This window comes from Apus apus, chromosome 3, assembly GCF_020740795.1.
Source record: "Apus apus isolate bApuApu2 chromosome 3, bApuApu2.pri.cur, whole genome shotgun sequence".
In the NCBI taxonomy this organism is placed as follows: domain Eukaryota; kingdom Metazoa; phylum Chordata; class Aves; order Apodiformes; family Apodidae; genus Apus; species Apus apus.
In genome coordinates, this window is record NC_067284.1 from 87,112,278 (window position 1) to 87,135,884 (window position 23,607).

The 23,607-nt window shown below is 44.2% G+C and overlaps 1 protein-coding gene across 1 annotated transcript in view; it reads left to right on the forward strand.

Moving 5' to 3' along the window:
• Positions 1-633: 633 nt before the first annotated feature.
• EGLN1 (egl-9 family hypoxia inducible factor 1) overlaps positions 634-23,607 on the forward strand; it is a 37,065-nt gene continuing 14,091 nt past the window's right edge. Inside the window, exon 1 of the mRNA XM_051613586.1 lies at positions 634-1,990. Coding sequence (XP_051469546.1) covers positions 1,076-1,990 — 915 coding nt within the window. The 5' untranslated portion in view covers positions 634-1,075. The remainder of the gene's footprint in view (positions 1,991-23,607) is intronic.

Here is a 23,607-nt window from a genome sequence, read left to right on the forward strand (position 1 = left end):
TTAGGTGGGACGCAACCCACAGGTTATTTCCGAGGGAGCTGCCGCACGTCTTGCTCTGCTTTGCCAGCAATCCGGCGGGGATATTTTGGGGCACACGGGAGCGACAAACCTGGCCCGTCACTGCGGCGGGGTGACGCCGTCACCACCCTCCCTGCCACTCGAGGCCGCAGCGCCCGGCTCCCATGTCAGCTCGGCGCCCCTCGGGGCCGCCCCCGCCCCCGCGGCAGGCCCGCAGCCCCCGAGCCAGCAGGGCAGCTCGCCCCTGGCGACACGGGCACCCCCGGATTAGCGGCCCTCCGCCCGCCCGGGGGCGGCGGGGGCAGCCAAGACCGGCGACGCCCTCCCCCCCAGCAGAGTATCCTCACGTCCGGGGCAGCACGGGGCCGCGGCGGAGGCGGCCGGGGCAGGCCGCGCGCATCGGGCGGCCGCTTCCACCCTCCCTCCCGTCGCCGGCCGGCGGCCTGTCCGTGCGCTCGGCGCTGGAGCTGGGCCCCCGGGCCTCGCCGGTCCCCAGCTGCCCGTCCAGCCTCTGCGGCGGGCCCCGGCACGGCGCGGCCCCGCCCGCCCGGCGGCGCGGCCCCGCCCGCCTGACGCGCCGGCGGCGCTGGCGGGCTGGAGGTGGCGTACGTGCAGAGCGGGCTGCGGGCGAGGCGCCTCCTCCTCGCCCCGGCACAGCGGCGGAGGCGCGGCGGGGAGAGGCGGCGGCCGCGCCGGCCCGCGCTCGGGGCAGAGAGGCCGGCGGGGAGCGGAAGGCAGCCCCCGCACCGCGCCAGCCGGCTGTCCGCCCCGCCACGCTCCCCGCTCCGGCCGCGCCGGCGGGGCGGCGATGAGGCGGTGCTAGCGGCGCGAGCGGCGCGGGGAGAGCGGCGCGGGCCCTCGCGGCGGCACCGCGCCCGCCCGTCCTGGAGGAGGCCGCGGGCCGGCGGAGGGGGCCGCGGCGGAGCCGGGCGGCCATGATGCAGTGAGCGCTCCCTCCTCGCGCGGCCGAGCGGGGGCCCTCGTTAGCGCCTCTCCCGCCCGCCTCCTTACATAACCCCTGCGCGGCGGAGCGGGCTGCGGCGGCACCACCAGCGCCATGGCGAATGACAGCGGCGGCAGGGCCGGCCAGGGCGGCGGCGAGAGCAGCGGCGGCGGCGGCAGCAGCAGCAGCAGCAGCAGCGAGCGGGACCGGCAGTACTGCGAGCTGTGCGGGAAGATGGAGAACCTGCTGCGGTGTGGGCGCTGCCGCAGCTCCTTCTACTGCAGCAAGGAGCACCAGCGCCAGGACTGGAAGAAGCACAAGCTGATCTGCCGCGGCGGCGGCACGGCGGCCGCAGCAGGGGGCGCTGCCGAGCCCCGCGGCGGGCAGCCCCCGCCGCCCCGCGCCCCCAGCGCCGGGCCCGCGGCCGGAGGCGGCAGCCGGGCGGCAGCCGGGGCCGCGGCGGGGAAGGGCGCAGAGCCGGCGGCCCCGGAGAGCCCCGCCGAGGCCGCTCCGCTGACCAACAACCATGTCGCCGCCGCAGCCGCCGGCAGTGATGCGGAGGCTCCGGCTGCGGCCCAGTCCCCGTCGCCCTCCGGGGAGGCGGTGCTGCTGTACCGGGACAAGTCGAACCTGTACCCGGGCGGCGTGCAGACGGGGCCCGGCGGGGCCTCGCTGCGCCCCAACGGGCAGACGAAGTCTCTGGTGCCGCAGCGGCTGGCGCTGGAGTACATCGTGCCCTGCATGAACAAGCACGGCATCTGCGTGGTGGACGACTTCCTCGGCAAGGAGCTGGGCGGGCTGGTGGCCGAGGAGGTGCGGGCGCTCCACCACACCGGCCGCTTCACCGACGGGCAGCTTGTCAGCCAGAAAAGCGACTCCTCCAAGGACATCCGCGGCGACAAGATCACCTGGGTGGAGGGCAAGGAGCCGGGCTGCCAGACCATTCGGCTCCTCATGAACAGCATGGACGATCTCATCCGGCATTGCAACGGCAAGCTGGGCAACTACAAAATCTACGGCAGGACGAAAGTGAGTGCGGGAGCCCGGGTGCTCGGTGCCCCCCGGCCCCTGCAGCCGGGGCGGGGGGGTCTGAGGGTGCGGCGGGGCGGGAGCGGGGCGGCGGAGCCGGCGCTGCCCCGGGCAGGGGCGTGTGTGCGCGCACGTGTGCGCTTCTCTGCGGCTGTGCGTGCGTGCGCGCACGTCCGGCTGTCTGTCTGTCTGTCTGTCCGGCTGTCTGTCTGTCTGTCCGGCTGTGCCCGCTGCTGCCCCGCTCCCCGGAGCCGCCCCCCGGGGTTCCGGCCGCGGGCCCGGGCCGGGTTGGCCGCAGCCGGGGCGGCGGCAGCGGATGGGTGTTGTCCCCGGTCAGCGCCCGGGGGTTGATCTCCACCGAGAAAGTGTGAAAGGGTTTGTTTGTCTCTTCGCTTTCCCGGGCGGGGCGGGGGGGAACCCACTATCTTATTTTAATCCCTGCGTTTTGTTAAAAACTTGGGCTGGAAGCTTATACTCTAGATGGATATTGAAATGCAAGTTCTGCCGTGTTCTCCCGAAAAAACTGAAGCCAATGTACTTACTGGCTCCTGAAAACACGAGGTAGCAGGTACTGGGCACCGGCTGCGGTGCCTTTTCGGGGGTCACAGCAGCGCGCACCCTTCCCGGAGCGACGCTTGCTGAGTAGCGTGAAAAGTTCTGTGCATCACCTTTGCAGGATCATGTGGAAGGGTCGGGTTCTGGTAAGTCCTGGCATCGTAAACCAGTGAGTTAATTGGTGCTTCAGTGGCAGCCACGAGGAGCAGGTGTTTTTTTGGGGAGATATGATTATTATTTTTTTTAATTTTACTATCCTCATGTCCCTTTTCTGCAAAAATCTTACTCGCTGGCTGTATTTTGAGACCCAGAGAACCGAGTCAAAATCTCCCATTGTATTAGCCTAATTTGCAATTTCCTTCCAATCCTTTAAGATTCAGACCTTGGTAAAGTGCAAGTAATGAATATTCATCAGTATCTTTTCAGTTGGGGGGGGGGGGGGGGGAAAGAGGGGAGGAAGCCCCTTCACAATTTCCTACCTCTATTAAAACATAAGGAAGCTAATGAATCGGTAGGAACCATCCCGCCGCCGTGGTTGCACTGTCACAGGCAGGCTGTTGTTGCTGCAGCTGCAGAACCTCAGCTGGTAGGAAGCTGCGGGAGGGAGGAGGGGAGGAACTGGAAGGCAAAAAACAGCCTTGGATTTGTTTGGGGCACGGGAAACTCCCGAGATAAAAAAAAGTGGGTGGGAATGTTTCATTTTTTTGAAATGCAGTCTTTGCGTAACTTCAGTGGAACCAGGGCTGTGTTCAGACTTTTGTAACAGGAACATGGTCTAGATTCTTCCTAGGTCCCTGTTAGCTTGGACTTTTCTAAACCAACTTAGCTTTCAGATAATCCTGAATCTCTTCAAGGCCCTAGTGCTTCAAACTTGCACTCTAAAAATATCCGTGGCTTTGCTGGGTTTCAACTGTATGCTGCAAAGAGGAATGCCACTGCTGCTGTTACGTGCTGCAGCAGTGTGCTTTTTGTAAATACTAAATGCTAGGACTTTGGAAAAGGACTTGTAACTGTAATCCTGAATCACACATGCAATTCCTGGACTACTTTATCTTACATTTCTAACTTTTCTTAATTGTGAAAGGTAGCATGCTGCATGAAGAGATTTTTCTGTGGAGCGACAGCAAAGTAAAGAAAATTGTTCAGCCCCACTGAGTTTTCACTTGCTGAAATTCCTCTGTGTTTTGGGGATCAGAACAAGTGCAGGGATCTGATTTGTAAAGATGCAGTGCTTCATTCCTAGGTGGTACAGAAATGCATGACTTTCTGTCTTTCCACCTTCCCTTTCTGATCTCCCCACAAAAGTCAGTGCTTGTAGTGCTGCAGGAAAGCTCAGTTCTCTAAAGTTTCAGCAAGAGCAGAATTAAAATTGCCAGTTGCTCTCACAGATTCTCTGCTGAGTTGAATACACAGAAGCAGTTGATGAGAAGAGATGGGACAAGTCAGTGGAAGAATTTACTCTGTTCAAATGTGGGGTTTATTGGCATTTGAGGGTACTTATTTGTAAAGTCAGCAGGGATAGGAGTGATGGGACTGTCACCTTCTCTCTTCTTTTGCATTCGTGGGGAACTGCACCTCTCCTCTGCCATTAATGCCACAGTAGGTCGAGTGGAGGGAGCAGTCTGGCAGTGTAAGCAACTCCTGTGCATCCCTTCAGGGCTTCTACCTTTTTACGGGATTAAAGGGAAGATGTGAAATAAACACAGAGACAACTCTTGGTTGTCTGAAGTTTTTCTTCTCTTCTGGTTCCTGCTTTTTCTGAATTAAGTTTGATTGCATTGCTGCTCTAGTCCCAGAGTACTTTTATTCTTGGCAGTGTAGGTGGGTGTGCACTGGAGATACTGTAATAGCTGCAACAGGTTATTCTGGTACTTGTGTTTGGTGACAGTTGCTTAGTTCATTTAGTCTGTATAGAGACTGCTTTCAAATCTTGGTGGGTATGTTAGATTTGCATTCACAGCAAAGACTTTTTAAAAGGAATGGTCCAAATGTAATATTTATTCTTACTGGTTTCATTTCAAGTAATAGGACCAAATTGCATGGAAATGCAGCACACATAGACCAGCTGAGCTCTTACAGAATAATTGTACTAGTCCTGTGTGCATATGTTGCAATACTGTGGTTTGCATAGTTGGCGTGCGGAGAACTTAGTGTACCATTTTGCTGAAGGTGCTAAATAAACCAATTTGCAGTGCCACTGCTGAGATTTGTAATTCCCCATCATCTACACTAGCAAAAGAATTCCAGCCCTTGGGGATCCCCTTGCCCTCTCTAAAACACTACCAATGGTGGCTGCACAAGGTGATGGGTTGGTGCGGTATTACACGATTGCAGTTTGGTACGGGCATCTCATGCAATGGGAGACCTGCTTATAAATGTCAGGGATGTAGCTGTGGAGATCTGGGGGAGTGAAGCCTAGGAGTTTGTGTTTCCTTAAAAGTCATTTATTGGGAAATGAGATGTGCACTTTTGTAGCTTTGGGGAGGAGGTGATTTTGTATCAATAGTTCTAAAGATGTGTTGGTTTGGTTTTTGATGGGGGACTTTTTAAGCCTTACATTTTTTTTTATTAGACCTTTAAATTAAAAACAAGAAAAAAAACCCTAAACCACTAGCAGCTGGTTATTTAAAATACTTTTGTTGGGTTCACTGCAGTGTCAGTCTTAGAAATCTGGCTTTGTTTTTGAATGTTGTGCAAGGGTTGGCATTATGTCACAGGAGTCACAGGAGCTTTTATGGAATCTTTAACCTTTACCAGATCTAGTTCAAGCTCTGTAAACAAGCATATCCTATTAGAGGGAATGAATCATAAATAAATCTGCTCCACAGTGTGCTGAAATTCTTACCCACTTGCCGTTACTGAGTCTTCAGAAATGTGTTAACTAAATATACCTATAAAATCTTTGAGTTTTTTTTCTTAGTACTTTAACTAGCAGTTGGGTACTTTTACGGAAATTAATGGTTATTGAGCAAGGGTTTTAAAGATGCTGTTGATGAGGCTAATTGTTTTTGGTGTTGGGGAAAAATAGCTGTTGGTGAATGGAAGAAATTATACCTAGGTTAGTTAAGGCTTAACTTGTATGCCTGTGGGTGGTGTTGGCATTGAATTTGCCATCACTTCTACAACATGCCTAGAAGCAGCAGAGGAAAAGGGGAAAATAAATGGGTCTTGAGATATATACCTTGTATCTCTTAGCCTGTAAAATGATCTATCAGGGAAAAAGCTACATTTTCTTAGACAGAAATCTATTTTAAACTGGTTAACATTCATTGGAACCTGTATTTTAAGGTAAAGGACATGAAATAAAGTAAAATGTTAAGTGTGAGAAACCTGAGATTTTACGTTTGAAAGTCTCTGTTAGGGAGTTTCTCTAGATTAACTGGGCTACCTAGAACTGATCTACTTAAACTGATGTGGTTCTGCTTAGACCTGACTGTCTGTAGTTTACTCACCAGCCTGAAAGTTATATAGCAGTAGGCATAAACTAGCCAACTACCTTTGAGGTGTGTGAACTGTACAGCAGCAGGTAAAAGAGGATGGCTAAGAATTTACTCATCCTGACTTGCTGCATTCCTTGCTTTTTTTCCTCTTAGTCTCTTTCTTTTCAGACTCTGCTTCTTTTCTTTAGCAGATGGTGGCACATACTTGCATACATGACCTGTAGTGTCTTTCTTGAACTTCCTGTCATTTTCTAGGTTTTTCTTCTTCCATCACTTCCCAAAACATTAATTCCATTTTTTTTCCCCCTTTATCTTATCAGTTACCACTCTTGTATGTGTGTGTATTCCTGGTTCTTGCTTTGCCTGTCTTAGATAGCCAGTGGAGGTAGAAACCTGCTCATTGGAGTCAGGGAGTGAAATCCTCTTGAATCTCACCCAGGTGAGAAGGTTTTTCCTCCTTTCCCACACAGAGGCTGAGAAGGGGATAAGGGAGGGGGGCAGCTTAATGTTTTTGGTTTTTTGCTAGTTTTCTCTTTCCCCTATCTTGGACTGTGGATCATCTAATACTTCATACCAATCTGAAGTTTGCATCCTTTACTGGTATTACAGTAATATTGGGACATCCCAGCTGTGAACTGGGTTCCTAATAACCACTGTATAAACAGACATCTGATCTGTCAGCTGTTCCTTCTTCTGCTGTCTTCACACCCAGTGCCACCCATCTCCTAACCTTACCCTTTGCCTTATGTTGGTAGGAGATTGAATAGACAGTTTGAGAGTCCCTGTTAACATCCTTTTAGTTTTTGCTTCATTCTCACTTCTTGTAACCAGTTAGAAGACCTACAGTTCAGATTGCTTGATTGTAATGCTCTATGATTTCTACCAGCAGGCCACTGGCACCTGATGCTTTGCAGCCACCAGTGGCTTTAAAATTTGCTTTACTGACTGCGCGTTGTGCAAGCCGGATTTTTTTTCTTGAGATAGTTGCATTATATAATTGCTCATCTCTTTACTGTCTCCCTGCCTCCAATCTCAAAATAAACTGACCTGATTGTAAGTACTTTAACTGCTGCTTGTAATTCCCTGGGTGCTCATCAGTTTTCAATATTGTGCTGCATGCTATTTAGAAGGCTCTGGTTTCAGACTAGTCTGACTGCCCTATTAACTTAGGTTCTGTGAAAGTTAGTAATGCTTCTTTCGAAAATACCTCTCTTAAGTGTGAGTGGATTTCTTGTACCTTGCTGTTAGCTTTTCTATAGATTGGAAGGAAGAGGCGCTCTGCTCTGGCCTTTTATTTATGTTGCAGCTTTCCTACAAACATGTTGGATCTTGACAATCTTACCAAGGAGAGAGAAATGTAACTAAGGAACAGTAATTAGTTGATAGCGCTGAAGCTGTTTGCAGCCCTGTAGCACTGAGAGGGGGCAGAAGGAACGAGGGAGGGAGGATAGGTTAAGTCTGGGTATTGTCGATGCTGTTTAAAATAGTGTACAGGAGACATGGGCAAGATTTCTGGATGTTCTTTCCACTATATCTTACTCTGCAAAATATAACTGTAAGCATGTGTGGCAAAATAAGACAGATTACAATAAGAGGTAGAGAATATCAACTCAGCAACCACACAGGCACTGGAAAGTAATGATGGTGGTAAAACACTGGCGGAAGGAAAGCAAGCACGGAGATGGATGTGGAGTTTTTCTGCAACTCCCAGGAGTCCCACTCTGATTGGAGGACACGAGCTGTGGCTGGAGATCTGGGCTGAGAAGCATCTCTAACATGGGGGGCTTCCCCTCAATTTGCTTGTGGCAAGCTCTATTACAGAGATCCTTCTGTATCATTCTGGGGATTTAGTTCACTGTCACACCTTCAGTTTATTTCTTGGTAGAAAACTTACTGATCTGATTCGTTCCTATTAGATGACCATATGAGTTTGCATTTGTTGAACTGTGGGAAAGCATGCCTAGGTCTCAGTCTGTGAATGTTCCCTGGAGTTGCTTGACTTTGGTATAGAATGTGACCAGTGCTCATCCTTATTGATTCTTTTCCTGACAGCAATGTTTGTGCTGGTGATGGTGTTTTCTTCTAGACGAGTGTGATGGTCAGCAAAGGATTGTATCATTGATGATCCATGGATACTCAGCAGCCCACAGTTCTTGTATCCCTGTTGAGCCCTGACATGCAATAAGTACAGTTTTATTTGTTGTTCCTCATATATAAGCATTTTGGATTGCAAATGGAACTGAAGATCAGAAGGCTGTCTGTTGTGTGTAATGCAAATGATCTTTTGATAAAGAAGCACAGAATCCAGAAAGACACCTGTTTATGGCCAGTGAAAATGAAAACATGAACATTGCTGAGATTCTAGCAGTTTCTCCTACTGCCAAAAATGACAGAGATATACTAGTTTCCGAGGGGCAGCTGTGTGGTGATTGTAACTTTGAGATGTGGTATGAATATAGCACATCTTAGGGTGAGGAGCTCTGCCTGTGACTGCTGAGAACTTCTCTGTACCCCTGTGTCTTAGGCTGTAGTTCAGTGAACACTTATGGCTGGTGCTGCTGGAGGAGTCACTCTTCTTTGCCAGCATAAGTATTTACATGGCCATCCTGTGAACTGGTTTGGGGAACTGATCCATCAGGAAAATATACTGGCAAAAGAAGTGCTCCTGGTTCAGTGTTCGGATGTTTGTCCTGGCACAGGGGATTGGCAGATGGTGAGATTTTCTTTCAGCAGCAATGCAGATTTATGCCAGTTGAATGTATTTGCCAAACTACAGCTTTAGTTTAACACTTAGAGACTGATTATCCCAAAATTTGCCCATGAAAACATGAACGCAGTTTAAGAAATACTTGCTAGCTATGTTGTTGGTTTTTTTTTTTCTTTCTTGACATTTCTGTTCTTTGTTCTTCCATGTTCAGTGTGAGACTCAATTCTTGCCATTAGAAATGCATTCTTCTATCCTTCAAGGATCTTACGGCAGTTTTATACAGGAGCTTTGCTGGTCTACCCACCATGTGATCCTAAGTAACATGCACAGGAGAAAAAAGTATTTTCTGCAGATTGTTTTTCCCCCTTAATCTCTGCCCCTCCCCACACCCCCCTAGATTTAAAACCAGCCTACTGGCTAGATTTCTTAACCTTGTTGGCTGTCCGTGTCCATTATTCTAGAGTTTTGTTAGCACTAAAGACATCCTTGGTTTCTCTCTTTCAAGAAAGAGCTGGACTGGCACCCTCTGTGATGAATACTGTATTTCAGCTTGCTACTGTTTGCTGCTGGCTGTGGCTGGTAAAGAAGGTTCCTGCTCAGCCATGTGCCCTCATGCCAGGTCCAGCACTTGTTCTAGGTCAGGGGCTCTGTCTGAAATGGGCAATTTCAGTGCTATTTCACTTTTTTTGGTCCTGTTTCTTCTCTGTTCCCTGGTGCATTAGAATAGCTCTGAAATTCTGGGTTGGTTTGTGACTTGCTTTTTTCCAGTAATTTTTGACTGTGCAGCTGCTGTTAGTTTTTGAGTTGTTGCTGCTCTGGAGATTAGGAGCCTGTAGCCCTGTGGTTTGTGTGCATCAGTGATTTCAGTACACCATGGGCAATCAACTTTTTTTTTTTTTTCTGTCAGTGGTATTGCATTAGTAATTTCCTGACCATATTGCTGCTTTCCTATGCTATGCTGTCTCTTCTGCTTAGAATGGGTTCAATTCAATACCACCCAAAAACCAAGCGGGATGCTTCTCATCATAGCTGTATAGTTGAAGAGGAAGAGCTGTCTTCCCTTGCCAGTGGCCTCTTGGGCTGAAATTCCTTGGAAGTAATGTCCTGCCAAGTCATAGGACTGTCTGAACAGCAGTTCTCAAATCTCTGGGTTAGTTGTATCAGTAACCTTGACTGGGTGTTTTGAGAGTAGTTTTCCTTTTTCTCTAGATGATGCTTAATTTCTGAGTAGGTTGCCAGCTATTTCCTGCAACTAATCAGCAGTGGTTTTTCATGGTATTTACCTGTGTTCATGCTGTTTGTAATTCAGTTGTAGTTTTTACACCATCCTGGTTAATACCTGACAGCTTTTGTCTTGAACAGGCTAAATTGCTATTGGTATTTAGCAAAATGCTGCCTTTCTAGTTGCTACTGTGTTGTCCTGTACTGAGTACTACTATATGGTATGTACCTATAGGTATGTGTCTAGTGTACTTGTAGGTAGTAAGTCAGGTTTAACCTTGCAGGTTAAGTGAAGGTTTTCTGCTAAAGCAGGAAGCAAACTTTGTTTTATAAAAGAGAGATGAATATTCTGCAGAGTGAAAGCTTCTTATTGGACATCCAGAAACTGAATTGGTTGTCTTTACGCTTTTTGGAGAGCTCTTGTACAAAGACAGCTCTGCTTTTTTTTAATTCAAAATTAATTTTTGGAACTGTTGTGAGTGGGTTGATCAGTTAGTTCTTCAGTGGGCTCGTGGGCCTTCCTGTGTTGTGTACTGCTGTATTTAGTTACTTCACAGTAAGAAGGTGACTATGGACAATCCAAGGACTGTGCAAGTGTGTTGTTGTTGTGTTTTGTTTTTTTTAATCTTGGAATATATCAATACAGGATTTTTAATCATTGTAATTTTTACACTAAGGAAATAATATTTTGAAAGCAGTATTTTCAGTGAACAGAACCGTAAAGTTACTTGACTTTGCAGCTGCTACTGAACAGAGTAATATTTATTACACCCTTTTTGTCTTCCACATTTGCGACTTACTACTTAGACCCTTCTAAGCTGGTCTTTGTGGCCTTTTGAAAAAGTCATTTGGTGCTGATTAAATCCTTGTGAAATCCTTCCAGTTTCTGAAAATTATTGATAGCTGATCAAGCATATTTTCAGAGCAGGCTTTTGCCAAAATCCACTATTAAGCTGCAGTTCTAAACTTCAGGTCGAAAGCAAATTTGCTTGCTTGTTCCAGGGCAGTGCCTGTCAAAAATAAAGCAATGCATTTATGCACGTAACAGCTGCTTACACTTGAAGACTTTCTTGTTCTTTGGTACTTAAGTTAAAACTACTTGAGTATTTTTGTTAGCATATGATGTTATAAATAGGAATCTGGTAGAAATGTGCATGCCTGCACGTCTATATGGCCCTTGTGTATGAAGGTAGGGTGCTTGTGTACATGTTGTGTGCATAGTGTTCCGATGAAGACATGAATGCCAGACGTGTAGGGTAGTTAATGGGGACTAACAAAAAAGGCTATTTTATACCCAAGGATTAATTTTACACATCAATTTAGGGTCAGACCTGCTCAAAGCACATAGTTAGACCATGTACAGACCATTCTGGACTGTACAAATGACGTACAACTTAGAAGAGGTGCTGCTATGTGGCCCCAGTGTGCTGCTGTGAGAGCAGAGCTTGAGACTGCCTTGCTTTGTTTCAGCAAAAACAAGCGTTGTGTTGAAAGTGATACAAAGGTGAACACAGTGAGGGAGTTCAGGAAGCTGTCCTCCCTTTCAGTCCTATACAGGGTGGAGGAATTGTTGCTTTGGTTGTCAGATTGCTGTAAGAAGTTTTAACGCATTATAAACTGGCTGAAGACTTAAGGGGTTTATATGTATTTGCTTGTGGGTTCTTTGGGTTTTTTTTACATATATAAAGATAGTTTAAATCTGTTTACAGGACAGGGGGAGCTTGTATTGTCAATTCATGTAACTTTGTTCGTTAATAGCTAAAATTCTTGGTGAACTGGCAGAGGCTGTAGATTGCTCTGCTGGGCATACTCTTGTGGCTTGCTGACCTTCTGGTGTGCCAGGGTCTATTATCTTTCAGCTTGCATAGTTCAGAAGGCTGCAGCTATATATTTAGAACGGTCCTGAAGTTATTAGTAAAATTAAAACAACAAGTTACAATAATAGACTAACATTACTGTTGCGATAATATGGAATTTAAATTACTATATATCAAAAACTTGGTCCATACTAATTTTAAGGCAGCAATGCTTGTATGTTTAAGGTCTCTACACTGTGTAAAAGTCCTGAGATGCAATGTATGAAAGACTTTCAAAGCAGTTTGTAGTTGGTTAATTAGTTATCTACCTTGTTTCTGCTGTCTGTCCTGTCCAGGCATCTGTGCAAGCAGCTCACCCTTGCCATGGACACCAGGCTCCTTCAACAGCTTCTGCTGTATTTGAACAGTGTGTGGTCTGTGCTCAAGTGAAGGCATCAGGCCCTTCCAGTTCCAGTGGTTGCTGCATTGTTGTTGAGGCAGCTGGCATGCAGCCCTGCTTCTGTGAGAAAGGAAGCTGTGTCCAGTTGATAAGAGCATCTTAAACTGACTAAATTTCAGCTGGCATATTATGCCCAGTGAATTCGATGTTGGGTAGTCATACCCCTGTTCAGTTTAACAGTATCTATGTCTCCTCTGCCCCTATATGACAGCAGTAACATTCTTTATAATAACGAATTTGCTTTTTCGGGTCATGTAGGAAGAGGCTGAGAGAGCTTAGGTTGTTTATGCTGGAGGAGGGAAGGCAAAGCACCAAATGTTTTACCAGTGTGTACAGATACCTGATGTGGGGAGTGAAGAAGAGGGAGCCAGGCTCGACTTAGAATAACACACTGAAAAGAGAGAAATTCCATTTAAATGTAAGAAATGCTTTTTCCACTGCAAGGGTGAACAAACAGAGAAGTAGGTTGCTGGAGAGGTTGTGGAGTCTCCATCTTTGGAGATATCCACACCCGACTGCTGGTCACCCAACCTGCTTTGGGTGACCCAGCTCTGAGCACGGGGCTGGACCAGATGATCTCCAGAGGTGTCTGCCCACCTCAGCCCTCCTGTGGGAAAAAAAAGAAAAAGAAATACTGCAGTTTGGAGTGGAGGAGATACAAAACCAGCCGATTTTTGCAGTCTGTTAAAATATTAATGGCACAGTCACTACTAAGTCTCTGAGTGAAGTCACTAACCCAAAGTCTGTCTTCCTGCCAGTGGTCATTTGCTTGTTAAAGGAACATTGTGGTCTGATATGTAAGTAATAGTTTGAAATATTGCTGGCTTGGATCCCTTTTGGTCATCTAGGTGGTCACTTGTACTACATACTGTGCTGCTGCTGTTTCTTCAGTGTTTTCTCTCATGTTGCCTGTTTCACAGTTTGTATGTGTGCATGTCCATTACGCAGTCCTGTCCTAGGGCAGCTTGCCGATATAAAGCGTGTGTACACTTCACAAGACTAACTTAAGCAAAAGCTTAATAAAATAAAATAAATTATTTATCTGTGGGGGGGGGCTTTCTCTCCAAAGTAGGTTACGTATGGTTTGAGGACCTTTTCTATAGTGAGAGGGCATAGCATGCCAGGGATAGCTATCCTTCCTTTGCTAGGCAGATAGAAAAGTGAAATATGCTGTTTCAAAGCCACAGACTACAAAAATGTGTTTTATTTTAATATTTCCCACATTTTTATTTTATATAGCAAATTTGTAATAAACATCTGGATAAGATTTTTTCAGTATGTTTTAATTCTTCAGAAAAGTTCCAGTCACTTAAGCACAATTTCAGAGAAGTGTGAGAAGGGAACCTCTCAAAAGGTATGAGTCAGGCTCATATTTTTTGTCAGGCTGTTGTATAAGTCGAAAACCTGCAGCTCACAATTTACAGTCCTCACCTCCTGTTCAACTTCTATCCATTTTTCTTTGATTTGTTTTCTCCGTGTATACTTGCTCCTCCTGCCTGTTCTTCCCTGGAGACTTCAGTCTGCAGCAGCGGGCTCTTTTGCTGCAGGTATTCAGCAGTTGCAGGCACCTTGTCTAAGGGCTATTCTCTCAAGGGACTGCATTTGAAAGGTGAGAGCCACGTGCCTTTTGGGAGATACCAGTTTGACCATCCATGCCCTGTATATAGTCACAAATAGAAGTGAGATGGAGTTGTGCTCATATGAAGTGACCTTCTGTATGAACGGGGTACTAGACCATCCCTGAACCTGTAGGTTAAAGCTATGTGTTTTTGAAGAGTATCTGGTCTTACTGCAACCAAAAAAAAAAAAGGGGGGGTGGGGGGGACAGACGACAAGTGAAATAGAGTATAAAACAGCTGTTGTTACTGTTCAAATGGTGATGACCCACTCGGCTCAAAATTTCCACTGTTTTTACACTCTGGCTAATTAGTTTCAGTGTCTACGAAGTTGCCTTCTCATATTTGTTAGATGGGAGTTCTTCCCTATCCGATGTCTCAATTTCATGAAAGTATTTGTCATCTGTGTTCGTACCGTTATGTATTTGTTGTAAGTAGTCAATAATTGGTGTGTATATGAAGCTTTTGAAATGTGTATAAACTGAAGCTCTTATATACCATCCATCTTCTGGCAATTCAGGAACTCTCTTGAGCCAGAGGTTGCATCTGGATGGCTCATAATACTCACAGATGGATGGACGTATTTTCCATTGCTTTATGTAATCTTGTTTTAAAAGCCATTTGTACTTTTGGCCTCTGCAACATCCTGTAACAATGAGTCCTGCAGTTAGATTAGATGGAAAAGGAACTTCCTTTTGTTTAAAACCTACTGCCTGGTGATTTCAATGTCTCCTAGACTCTGTATTGTGAAAACTCATTTCCCAGTAGTCTTACTTTTTATGGTTCTAGAAGTCCGGCATTTTCTTCCATATATCTTTCAGCTGACACTATATCCCTCCTAAACTGAAGAACTGTAGTCTTCTTAGTGTTTGTTCAGATGGGTACTTTTCCATGTTTCTAGTTATTTCTGCTGCCTTTTTGTGTGGCTTTTCCGGTTCTGCCAATTTCTCTTTAAGGCAACTGGAATTACAGTATTAATGTACAAGTACATAATGGATTTGTATGCTGGCATAGTGATGTATTCTGTGTCACCTTTCCGTGTCTAGTGATCTACAACACTTCAGTTGCCTCTGTTGAGGCAGTTGCTGTGTTGAGATTATGTTCTTAGAACTGCCTGTTTTTACTACAGTTTTTTCTAAAGTGATGCTCTCCCATTTAGAAGACATCACTGTGTATAAGGAGGCTTTCTCCCCACCCACCTCACCCCCAGATAGTGTTCCTTTGCATTTATTCTTTACTGCATTTTACTTGCTATTTTGTTGTCCAGGCACTTGGTATCATATTATCCTTCTGCGCATCTTTCTGCAGCCAAGGCTAGGGTGGATTACACAACATATATCTATATTGCATGTAAAGATTGCCACTCCGCTGCTCATCCTCTTTTCCTAGCTCACATGCAAAAAGTACAGGTCCTGTAGGGTTCCTGCTGGTAACAACCATTTTTTGCTGAAAGGAGGTTATTTTGCTGTAGTGAAATTCCTACTGTAATGTATTGTTCTATTGCTATTTGCTTTGCCTGTTCCAGTACTTTGGAATGCTTTGGGAGTAGGATCCATGCTTAAAATGCTTTGTACTTGAAAATGTCTAATTTTTGCATTAAAATTAATGCCTCGAGTAAATTTCTATTACATTTGCATTATAGCTTGGAGGAAATGACATGTAGTAGTGACTCCTGAAGGCCTCCTAATACCTGGCACATACTCAAGAACAACACAAGAGTTCCTAGACTGGAGTCTTGACTTTGTAATTTTCCTCAGTGAAAATAGAAAATGGGAGTGGTCTCTCTCATGAGCCAAAGGCTACACCAAAATTACATTGTAGGCTATATAGTTATTAATAAATATAAACGCACAATATTTTTACCTCTTTATTCCTATAACTTTATAAAGAGGCTTGTGAACATGGAAAATAATATCCCTCTACAAACAAGAAATGTAGGTGAAGGTACTATCAACAAACTTTTTTTTCAGTTTGTCTTTTCATATAGCAACATGGATGTTGCAGAGGTGTTGCTTCTGATGTTTACTTTTTATTCTGCCTCTTGCTCTTTGTAAACACACATCCTGCTACTTGAAGGTTCATACATTAAAGACTAGTAAGAAATAAACCTTCCTCTCTATTGAGGCCTTAGCTTCTACAGTTCAGCTGGTATTAGTGCCATAGTAAAACCCCAGAGAAAAATTGCCTTAGAATGGGGGAAAAATCCAAACCATACTTTTTTCTTCTCTTTTTCTTGCTCTAGTTTGGGTACAGCTTTCCAGAGAGAGTGAAGAAATTCTTCAGGGTCTCAATGGAGAACAATAGGAAGATGGAGTCCCTTTGAGGTTTCTCCCTTTAAAAAACCCTAAAACTTTTTTTTGGCATCCTTCATTTGCAAGGAGGAGTTCTCTTGGCTTTGGAACCCTTAATTGAGGTTGCCTTTATAGAGGAAGAAGATTCTTGTTTCCTGGAGTAACTTTCAGTAGTACTGCTGATAGCTTCATAGCATTACTTGCATTGATCCGGAAATAAATTATATTATAGTCTATTTATGACACTTGAGGGTTTGTTTGTGTGCCCAGCTGGCAAACCAGTTGATATGTTTGAGAGCAGAGCTGCCATTCAGAGAGATAGAGACAGGCTGGAGGCATGGGCCAACATCAGCCTTATAAAGATCAGCTCGGGCAAATGCAAAGCCCTGGAAGAGCCCAATGTGGTGGTACCGGCTGGGGACCAAGTGCTGGGTGAGGGGAATTGTCACCTCCCTCCATCTCCACCTCTCTCCAAGGCTCTGCTTTGGGTAGTGCAGCTCAGTATATGTTGTCCTCCGCATCTGCCAAAGTACACTGCTGTATCCTGGGCTCTGTTGTTTTCAGAATGCAGCCTTAGCTCAGTTGTTTTCCTATTTGTGAATTTAGTTTTAAACAGTTTTTAAATAAACAGATAATATTGTTGTGTTACTGCCTACAGACTTTAAATCCATTTTTTGTATATGAATAAGCAATACAAAATGAGTGCTTTCCCCAGATAATTTATAATTAAATAAAAGCTAAATCTTCATTCTAGATAATAATTCTGTGTGTAACCACCCCCAGCAAAAAATAGGTAATTATTTAAAATACAAAATAAGTCAATTCCATTTGGAACTAATGGAAGATTTCAGTTGGGATCACTGCAGTTATCTATTGTTACAACACCTGCAATTTGAATATACTTTGTTTTTTGTTTCTAGCTAGCTTTTTTTAAGGCCACTTCGTGTGAAAATTTTATCTGGGAGACAGATTATGTGAGCAGCCTGCTGCATGCAGGGAGTGGATAAGAGTACAGCACAGAACTGTGCTGTGCAAGGAGTGGTGGCTTTTTTCTTATTTTCAATTGCAATTTTGTGTGCTGAGAGTAACCTTTGGTGTCTGAGATCTTTGGTACTGCAGTTGATTAAGGGACCAGAGGACACAGAAAAGCAATTATAGCTGGGGCCTAATGGGGTGTCTCAGTCGTTCAGTGCTGGCAGCTTGATTTCATGGGGTTAGCAGCAGGGCACTAACAATTAGAACTGGTGCTGTGGAACTTGCTCCCTTCATTATCACAGTGCATGTTTGGCAAGCACCTCTGCCGTCCACAGGTGCTTACCCGCTCCTCCTTTTTCTCCCTTATATTCCCTTCAGCCCTTCTTTGACTTCAGAATTGTTTTTTCTCTTTGGTTGCACATCTTGGGTCAGGTGAAGACCTAGAGAGAATACAAAGTGAGTTCCAGGATCTGTAGTATCTTTAGTGTAAAGGTACAAGGCCATCTACTACACATAATTAAAATTAGTAAATTATTTGACTGTGGGTAATTTTCTGAAATGCTGTCCCCTATTCAGAAACTACTATCCACTGTTAGTGTACAGTAGTAGAGACATGCTTTAGAAGATCTGTTATTTATTTTCAGTAATAATGTAGACATTTCATTTTAAAATATGGTCTAGGGCTGAAAAATATACTTCTGCCACACTTGAAAGCTGCAGTGAATGTCTGCTGACTTGAAGAGGAAGTTAATTTCTTGTATAGAAGTCTGGAATACAGTATTTTGCCAAATTGGTGGTTGTTCCATTTGTTCCTTAGCTCTCATGGTACTTGGCATTATTTGCCCCCTTGGGATAATGCAGACTTTTGTCAGTGCTGCTATTCCTTCTGGTGTCTGCTTCCCTATTTTCATTTTCCTTACTTTTCATTGTACATCATCTGTCCATCAGTAGTGTCCACTACTGTTGCTTAAGATGCTGAGTTCATATCCTTGAGTTGTTTCAGGGTGTTTGCAGGCAGTGGCAAACAGTTTTTCCTCAATTTTTTCTCTTTTTTTTGTCACAACTTAAAGCTGGGAAGGGACTCTGAAAAACAAAACTGAAGCTCTGCAGATCTTGCATGTATATTGCATAAATATGCCCTATTGGACAGTCCTCATAGTCTGACATGGTACCTCAGGTCTAGTCTAATGTTGCTAGTCCCTGCAGTCTCTTACCAGTGAGTACAGAAGATTGTAAAGCCCTAACTGTCCTTTGGTTTACCAGAAAAGCTTCTGTTGATTGGAATTTTAAGGACAGTCAGAAGAGCCTTCTGCAGACACATGAGAATGAATTGTGTGTGTCTTCTCTTGAAATCCGTAATTTCTGGGTGGGATGTAGAAGAGTGGGCTTCCATTTTTTTACTAAATGTGGTGCTTTTAAGAAGGTTTAAGAGAATGTAAGCACTGGCTGTATGCTAGTTTAGCCATTGTTAGGATCTGTAACTTTCTGGGTGAGCATTTGGGGAGAGAGCATTTTGGTTCTCTCCTCTTCTGAATGCCTTGAAAGAGGAAAAAGCTCTCGGTGACAAGTTATTTCAGGGAAGTTTTCTTCTTGTTCCTCTCAATGTCAGGTTTCATACACTTCATAGTGTTTCTTCTTACGTCATCACTGTGCATGGAATTTGGATTCCACCACCCTCTTGAGTTTTAGAGTGGAGTTTCAGGTTGGCATCCTACCTCTAACCACAATACTTGTCCTGTTACTGACAGTCATAAAAATAGTGATTGACAGATAGTATCAGCAGGTGTTTTAGTTGTTGTTCACAGAAAAGCCTACTTGCATTTTGGGAAGGGTGAATAATCTGCTTAATATGTAAAATATTTTTTTCTCATTGAAATAGTGGCGAGGAGGAAAGTAGTTAACTTTTTTGCCTGGTTTGGCTGTTTTTGAAACAGTTTCCTAATGCCAAGTATAAATGGACTTGGAACAAACGAGATGGGTTCCTTTTAATCAGTTGATAGTTGGTAACGCAGCACATTTTATTTTTCCCAGGGCACAAGGGTAATGTGTTTTTCTATCATGTTGGTCTTTTGGGGTCCTAAGTCGTTGTAGCCAATGGTAAGAGTGGGGAAAATCCTGTTGAAACAGCACCAGTGAGCTCTGCTCTCTGCAGGAGGTCCTAACCTAAAGATTACTGTGTTGCTGCCAGGAGCCTACATTTGCTGTAGGGTTGGCTGACTTGCTGTTAAAGAAAACTGTGCGATCTGCTGGTGAGGTTGGGCAGTTTCCTCAGATGTTTCTCACTGCCTGGAATCACTGTTGGGTACATTCAGAAGTTTCTCTGGCCCATGTGTCCACGTACTCTAGAGCAGATACATGGCATTCCTGAGCTGCCCTCCTCCAGCAGTTGCACTGAGCTGTGCAGCCTCCCCGTCACAGCAGAATACCTCCTTAACCTGAAATAATGTGGTGTGGCTGGTTCTGCTGGGATGTACATGGAAGTGATGGGTTTTGGAGTCACTGTTCTGACTCGCGTGCCAAAGTCAGCAGTCCTGCTCCTGGCATTTGAGGACAACCTCTGTGTGGCCTCAGCTGTTCGTCAAAGCTTACCCTGAGCGCTGATGAGAGCACAACACAGCTGGAACACCAGTAGATTTGTATAATGTCTTCTTACTTTTGAACTGGATACGCTGGGTGATCTGGTTAAAACCAAAAAAACCCCAAGTGTTGTTTATGTCAGCTGGGAGAGAGGTCCTATTACAGGGTGATGGTGGGATTGTAAAGAAGGGCTTGGATGGAGGCAGTTTATATCCATAAAAAGCAGTGTGGGCAGAGTCAGCATTTCTGGGATTTAAATTGTAGGTGATTTGAAAGCATATTACAGGCTGTTTGTTGCTGCTTGGCTTTAAACCTCTGTCAGGCTTTTGTGCAGTGTTAATATAAATTAAAACAGTGCTTCATCTATTAGCATTTCAGTGGACAGTTACTTGGTTTTTTTAAAATTTATGAATAATTTCAAAGAATTGTCTGGACTCTAATAGTAGGAGTAAATGCTGTAGTTTGTGGTGTCAAGTTTGGAGTGCCATGGGCATGCTGAATCTCGTATGTCTCCTTGCAAATATCATTACAAACTATTTAAAAAACATTTATTCAGAATACTGTTTATGGCAGTAAATCTTTCTATGGTTAAAATCTAGAGGTGGTAGCTGAGACCTTGATTTTGATGTTTTAGTAAGTGTTCATGTAGATGCAGTAAATTTAAGATACAGTACAGAAGTACTTTCAGGTATCTGGCCAACCATGGTACTAAGCATGCAATCCCATTACCATGGAGTTGCACAACATTCAAATTTATATAAAGATATATAAACATATCTTTCCTGCAAGCAGAATTTCAGTTAGATGACTATTTTGCTCCTTAAAGCAGAACAACTCTGAGTTACAGTTTTTAAGAAATTAAATAACTAAAACCTGACCTTCATATATCACCTATTATTTAGTAAAACTATAATGTGCAGTTTATCTTCTATAGGGAAAGAAGTTCCAGGCTTTTCCATATGCATAGTTTTGGAGAGAGAACAGTAGTGATGATGAGTGATATTTACATGGCAAGTCTCTGAGCCATTCACTTTCACAGATACTGCAGTGAGATTTTGTTAAAAAAGAAAAAAAAAAAGCAACACCCCTTTCCACCCCCTTAATCCTTAAGGTTTCCTCCTCACCAGCTTCTCCTGGTATTAAAAAGTATATGTAGTCTGTGGCTTTGAAGTTTGGGCTGGTATGCATGCTTTATTTTTGTAAGGTGTAATGTAAGTTCAAGTTATCCAGTACATCTCACACAACTGAACAAATTCACTGATCACATGTAGTAATCTTAAAATAGGTAATCATGCTTTTTTATGTGTCATCATCAGTGTGCCTGATGATGTCATGTGTTTGGCTCTGAAAATCTGGTGTTCACTGACTACTGTCAGCATGTAATTTAAGTGATGTAGCTGATTGAGACTTCTTACTATTTTAGTTACTTCTTACTATTTTAGTTCACTGCTGTGAATAGTTAGTGATGAAACTAGTAGTAAGTTAACTAGTCTCATGTGAGAGCAGAATGTTCTGCTCTACCTTGTGGGGAAAAAAGTTTCAAAGTACTAATTTTCTAAATGATGTGTTATTAATTTCAAAGCATTTATGATGTTAAATTAAAAACAGACTTAAAATTTGCGTTGATGGACTGCTCTGACAAATTTTAGTGCAATGCCAAAACACTTGAGTCACCAGTCTCCTTCTCTTGGAGGGAGTGGGCAGTTAGCCATGGAGACCAGCCAATTCTGCAAACACATTTTACATTATTCAAAAGTTGCTAGAGTCTGAACTGTATTGATCTACTTATTCAATCAGAATGTAGACAGGTTTAAGTTGACACAAATCAAAGTATGCTTTAAACCCTCCTAGCTGCAAATTCGAGTGTTGTGTTTGCTGCTAGGCTTTTAAGAGAGCTTTCTGTACCTGGTGACAATGTTTTTCCTTTACCTTCTTTGGGAAGCTTCCATTAGGTATAGCTGGGGGAGTTTTTCGTTTGTTTGGTCTAGAATGTAGACTTTTTTAAGTTCATAGTAGACTTTGAGATAAAAAATATAAACCAGAATGTGTCATGTTAAACCTTAGGGCTTTGAAGCACTAACATAGCTTAGATGTGCTCATATTAATTTTTTTTTTTTTTTTTAAGGCAATGCAGGTCACTTAGGCTTGAAGACAGTGTTTATATTCAGAGATGCATTTATTTTAAAGTTTATTTTAAAAATATCCTTCTTAAGCCACTGCACAAATCTCTGTACTTTTTTAGATTTGAACCCAGTTTTATTTTCCTAGTTTATTTTCCTAAGAAGCAGTTAAATTAACTTCATGGAAGTTAGGCCTTCATAATATTGTAGGACTGCAAGGGTGTTTGCATCGGTTTTGCTGATTCTGTTTTAAAACAGCACCTTGTAGTGAAAAGGGCACAATTTTAAGCATAGACATGTTTTACCTGACTTGGTGGGTGGCCTGGAAAACACTGGTGTATTAACTGTGAAGAAAGATACAATCTTTATTTTTTCCCTTGAAGACTGTAAGCTGACTCAGCTATCCCTTTGCCTTTGGAGATTTAAGACTTGCAACTTTACAAGCTCAGGTACAGGAGAGATGACAGAACCTCATTAATGTTTAAATGTTTTCTCAGTTTAGTAGCAGACTTGTTTGGAGCTGCAGGACTTCAGCTGGGAGTTAGGAAGTCTATTTTGGCTGTTCCTGTTATGTCTGTCTATGAGACAGGTCTCAGTCATTCATCGGCTCACCTTTTGAGATGCCCTGCTTCCCTCAATACTCCTTCTGTCCCTGCCATTAGAATCTCCAACATCTCCCCCAGGTTAATTGCTCTTGTTTGATAGTTACATGGGAATGCCTCTTTTCCTATGCAAGTATTTTATTTATTCATTGGAGTGTGAGCACATCATACATTCACAGTCATTTCTCAAATACCAGACTTAAGCAACTGCAGTTGTGGTTTTTCCGTGCCATTTGGAAAAACTGGTGAATTACACAGATTTGTATGCAAGTTTCTTCAGCAATTCAAAGTCTTAAAATTGCTTCTTGGAGTCTAGGTGCATGCATGAATGAAGGAAATTATATTTGGAAATCAACTTTGTATGGTCTTCTTGTTGAGCGAGGGCAACTAGAAGGGAATGGTAAAGGAGGAGTAGCAGTCTTGGTGTAGCTACAGTGAAAAACACCTGAGCTTGTATGCTGAGTGGCACTTTGCTTACATTCAAGGTGTTTGGCTTAAGGTCAAACCCTATGTGGATCTTCTGGCCCTACAAGTGCTGGGCTGAACACAGCCACTGAACGAGCATAAAAGTTTCTGCCTTCTGATTTGTGTCAGTTCATCGGGATGTGTGAAATGTAAGCAGGCAAATGCCACTTAAAACCAAAGAGTAAGCAGTGATTTAATTTGAAGAGAAGGTGAAGAGCCTGCCACTGAACTGTGAGGTTGGCAAAGCTTTCCCTGAACTGCAGTCTGAGAAATCAACATCTGACTGGCAAGTTAAAAATAAGCAAGGTAATAAAAGTATTAATCTGTTGTGCCAAGGTTTCTGTGCTATGTTATGTTGCTTGATTGGGTATGCTTATGAAGTACAGTTCTGTCAGAACAAGCAGAAATCCTGTATTGGCCATTTCATTGAAAGGCCTGGGAAAGAGTGTGCTAGGTCATGTCACCGTTAGTTTCTGGGCTGCCTAGGAGCTCACAGAAGATATAAACCATGTACATAGCTATGTGTTGATCCTGTTTATAGTGCAAGAAGCTATGTCAGGTCTCAGTTTTTCCTCTCTGCCTTCCTGAGTTCATTTTTCATCTCTGTTCTCTGTTCAGTTTGCCTTCCCGTTGCCAGCTCGAGATTTGGCAGCTTTGCCAAGCCTGCTGTCCTGTTAAAACTTCTGCTTCTACCTTCAGCAGCCACAGGAGAGCAGTGACCCCAGCCGGGGGTGACATGCGTGTTGTCCTTCAGTTGTTTTTTTCCCAGAAGAGCAGCTTACTCTGAGCTTG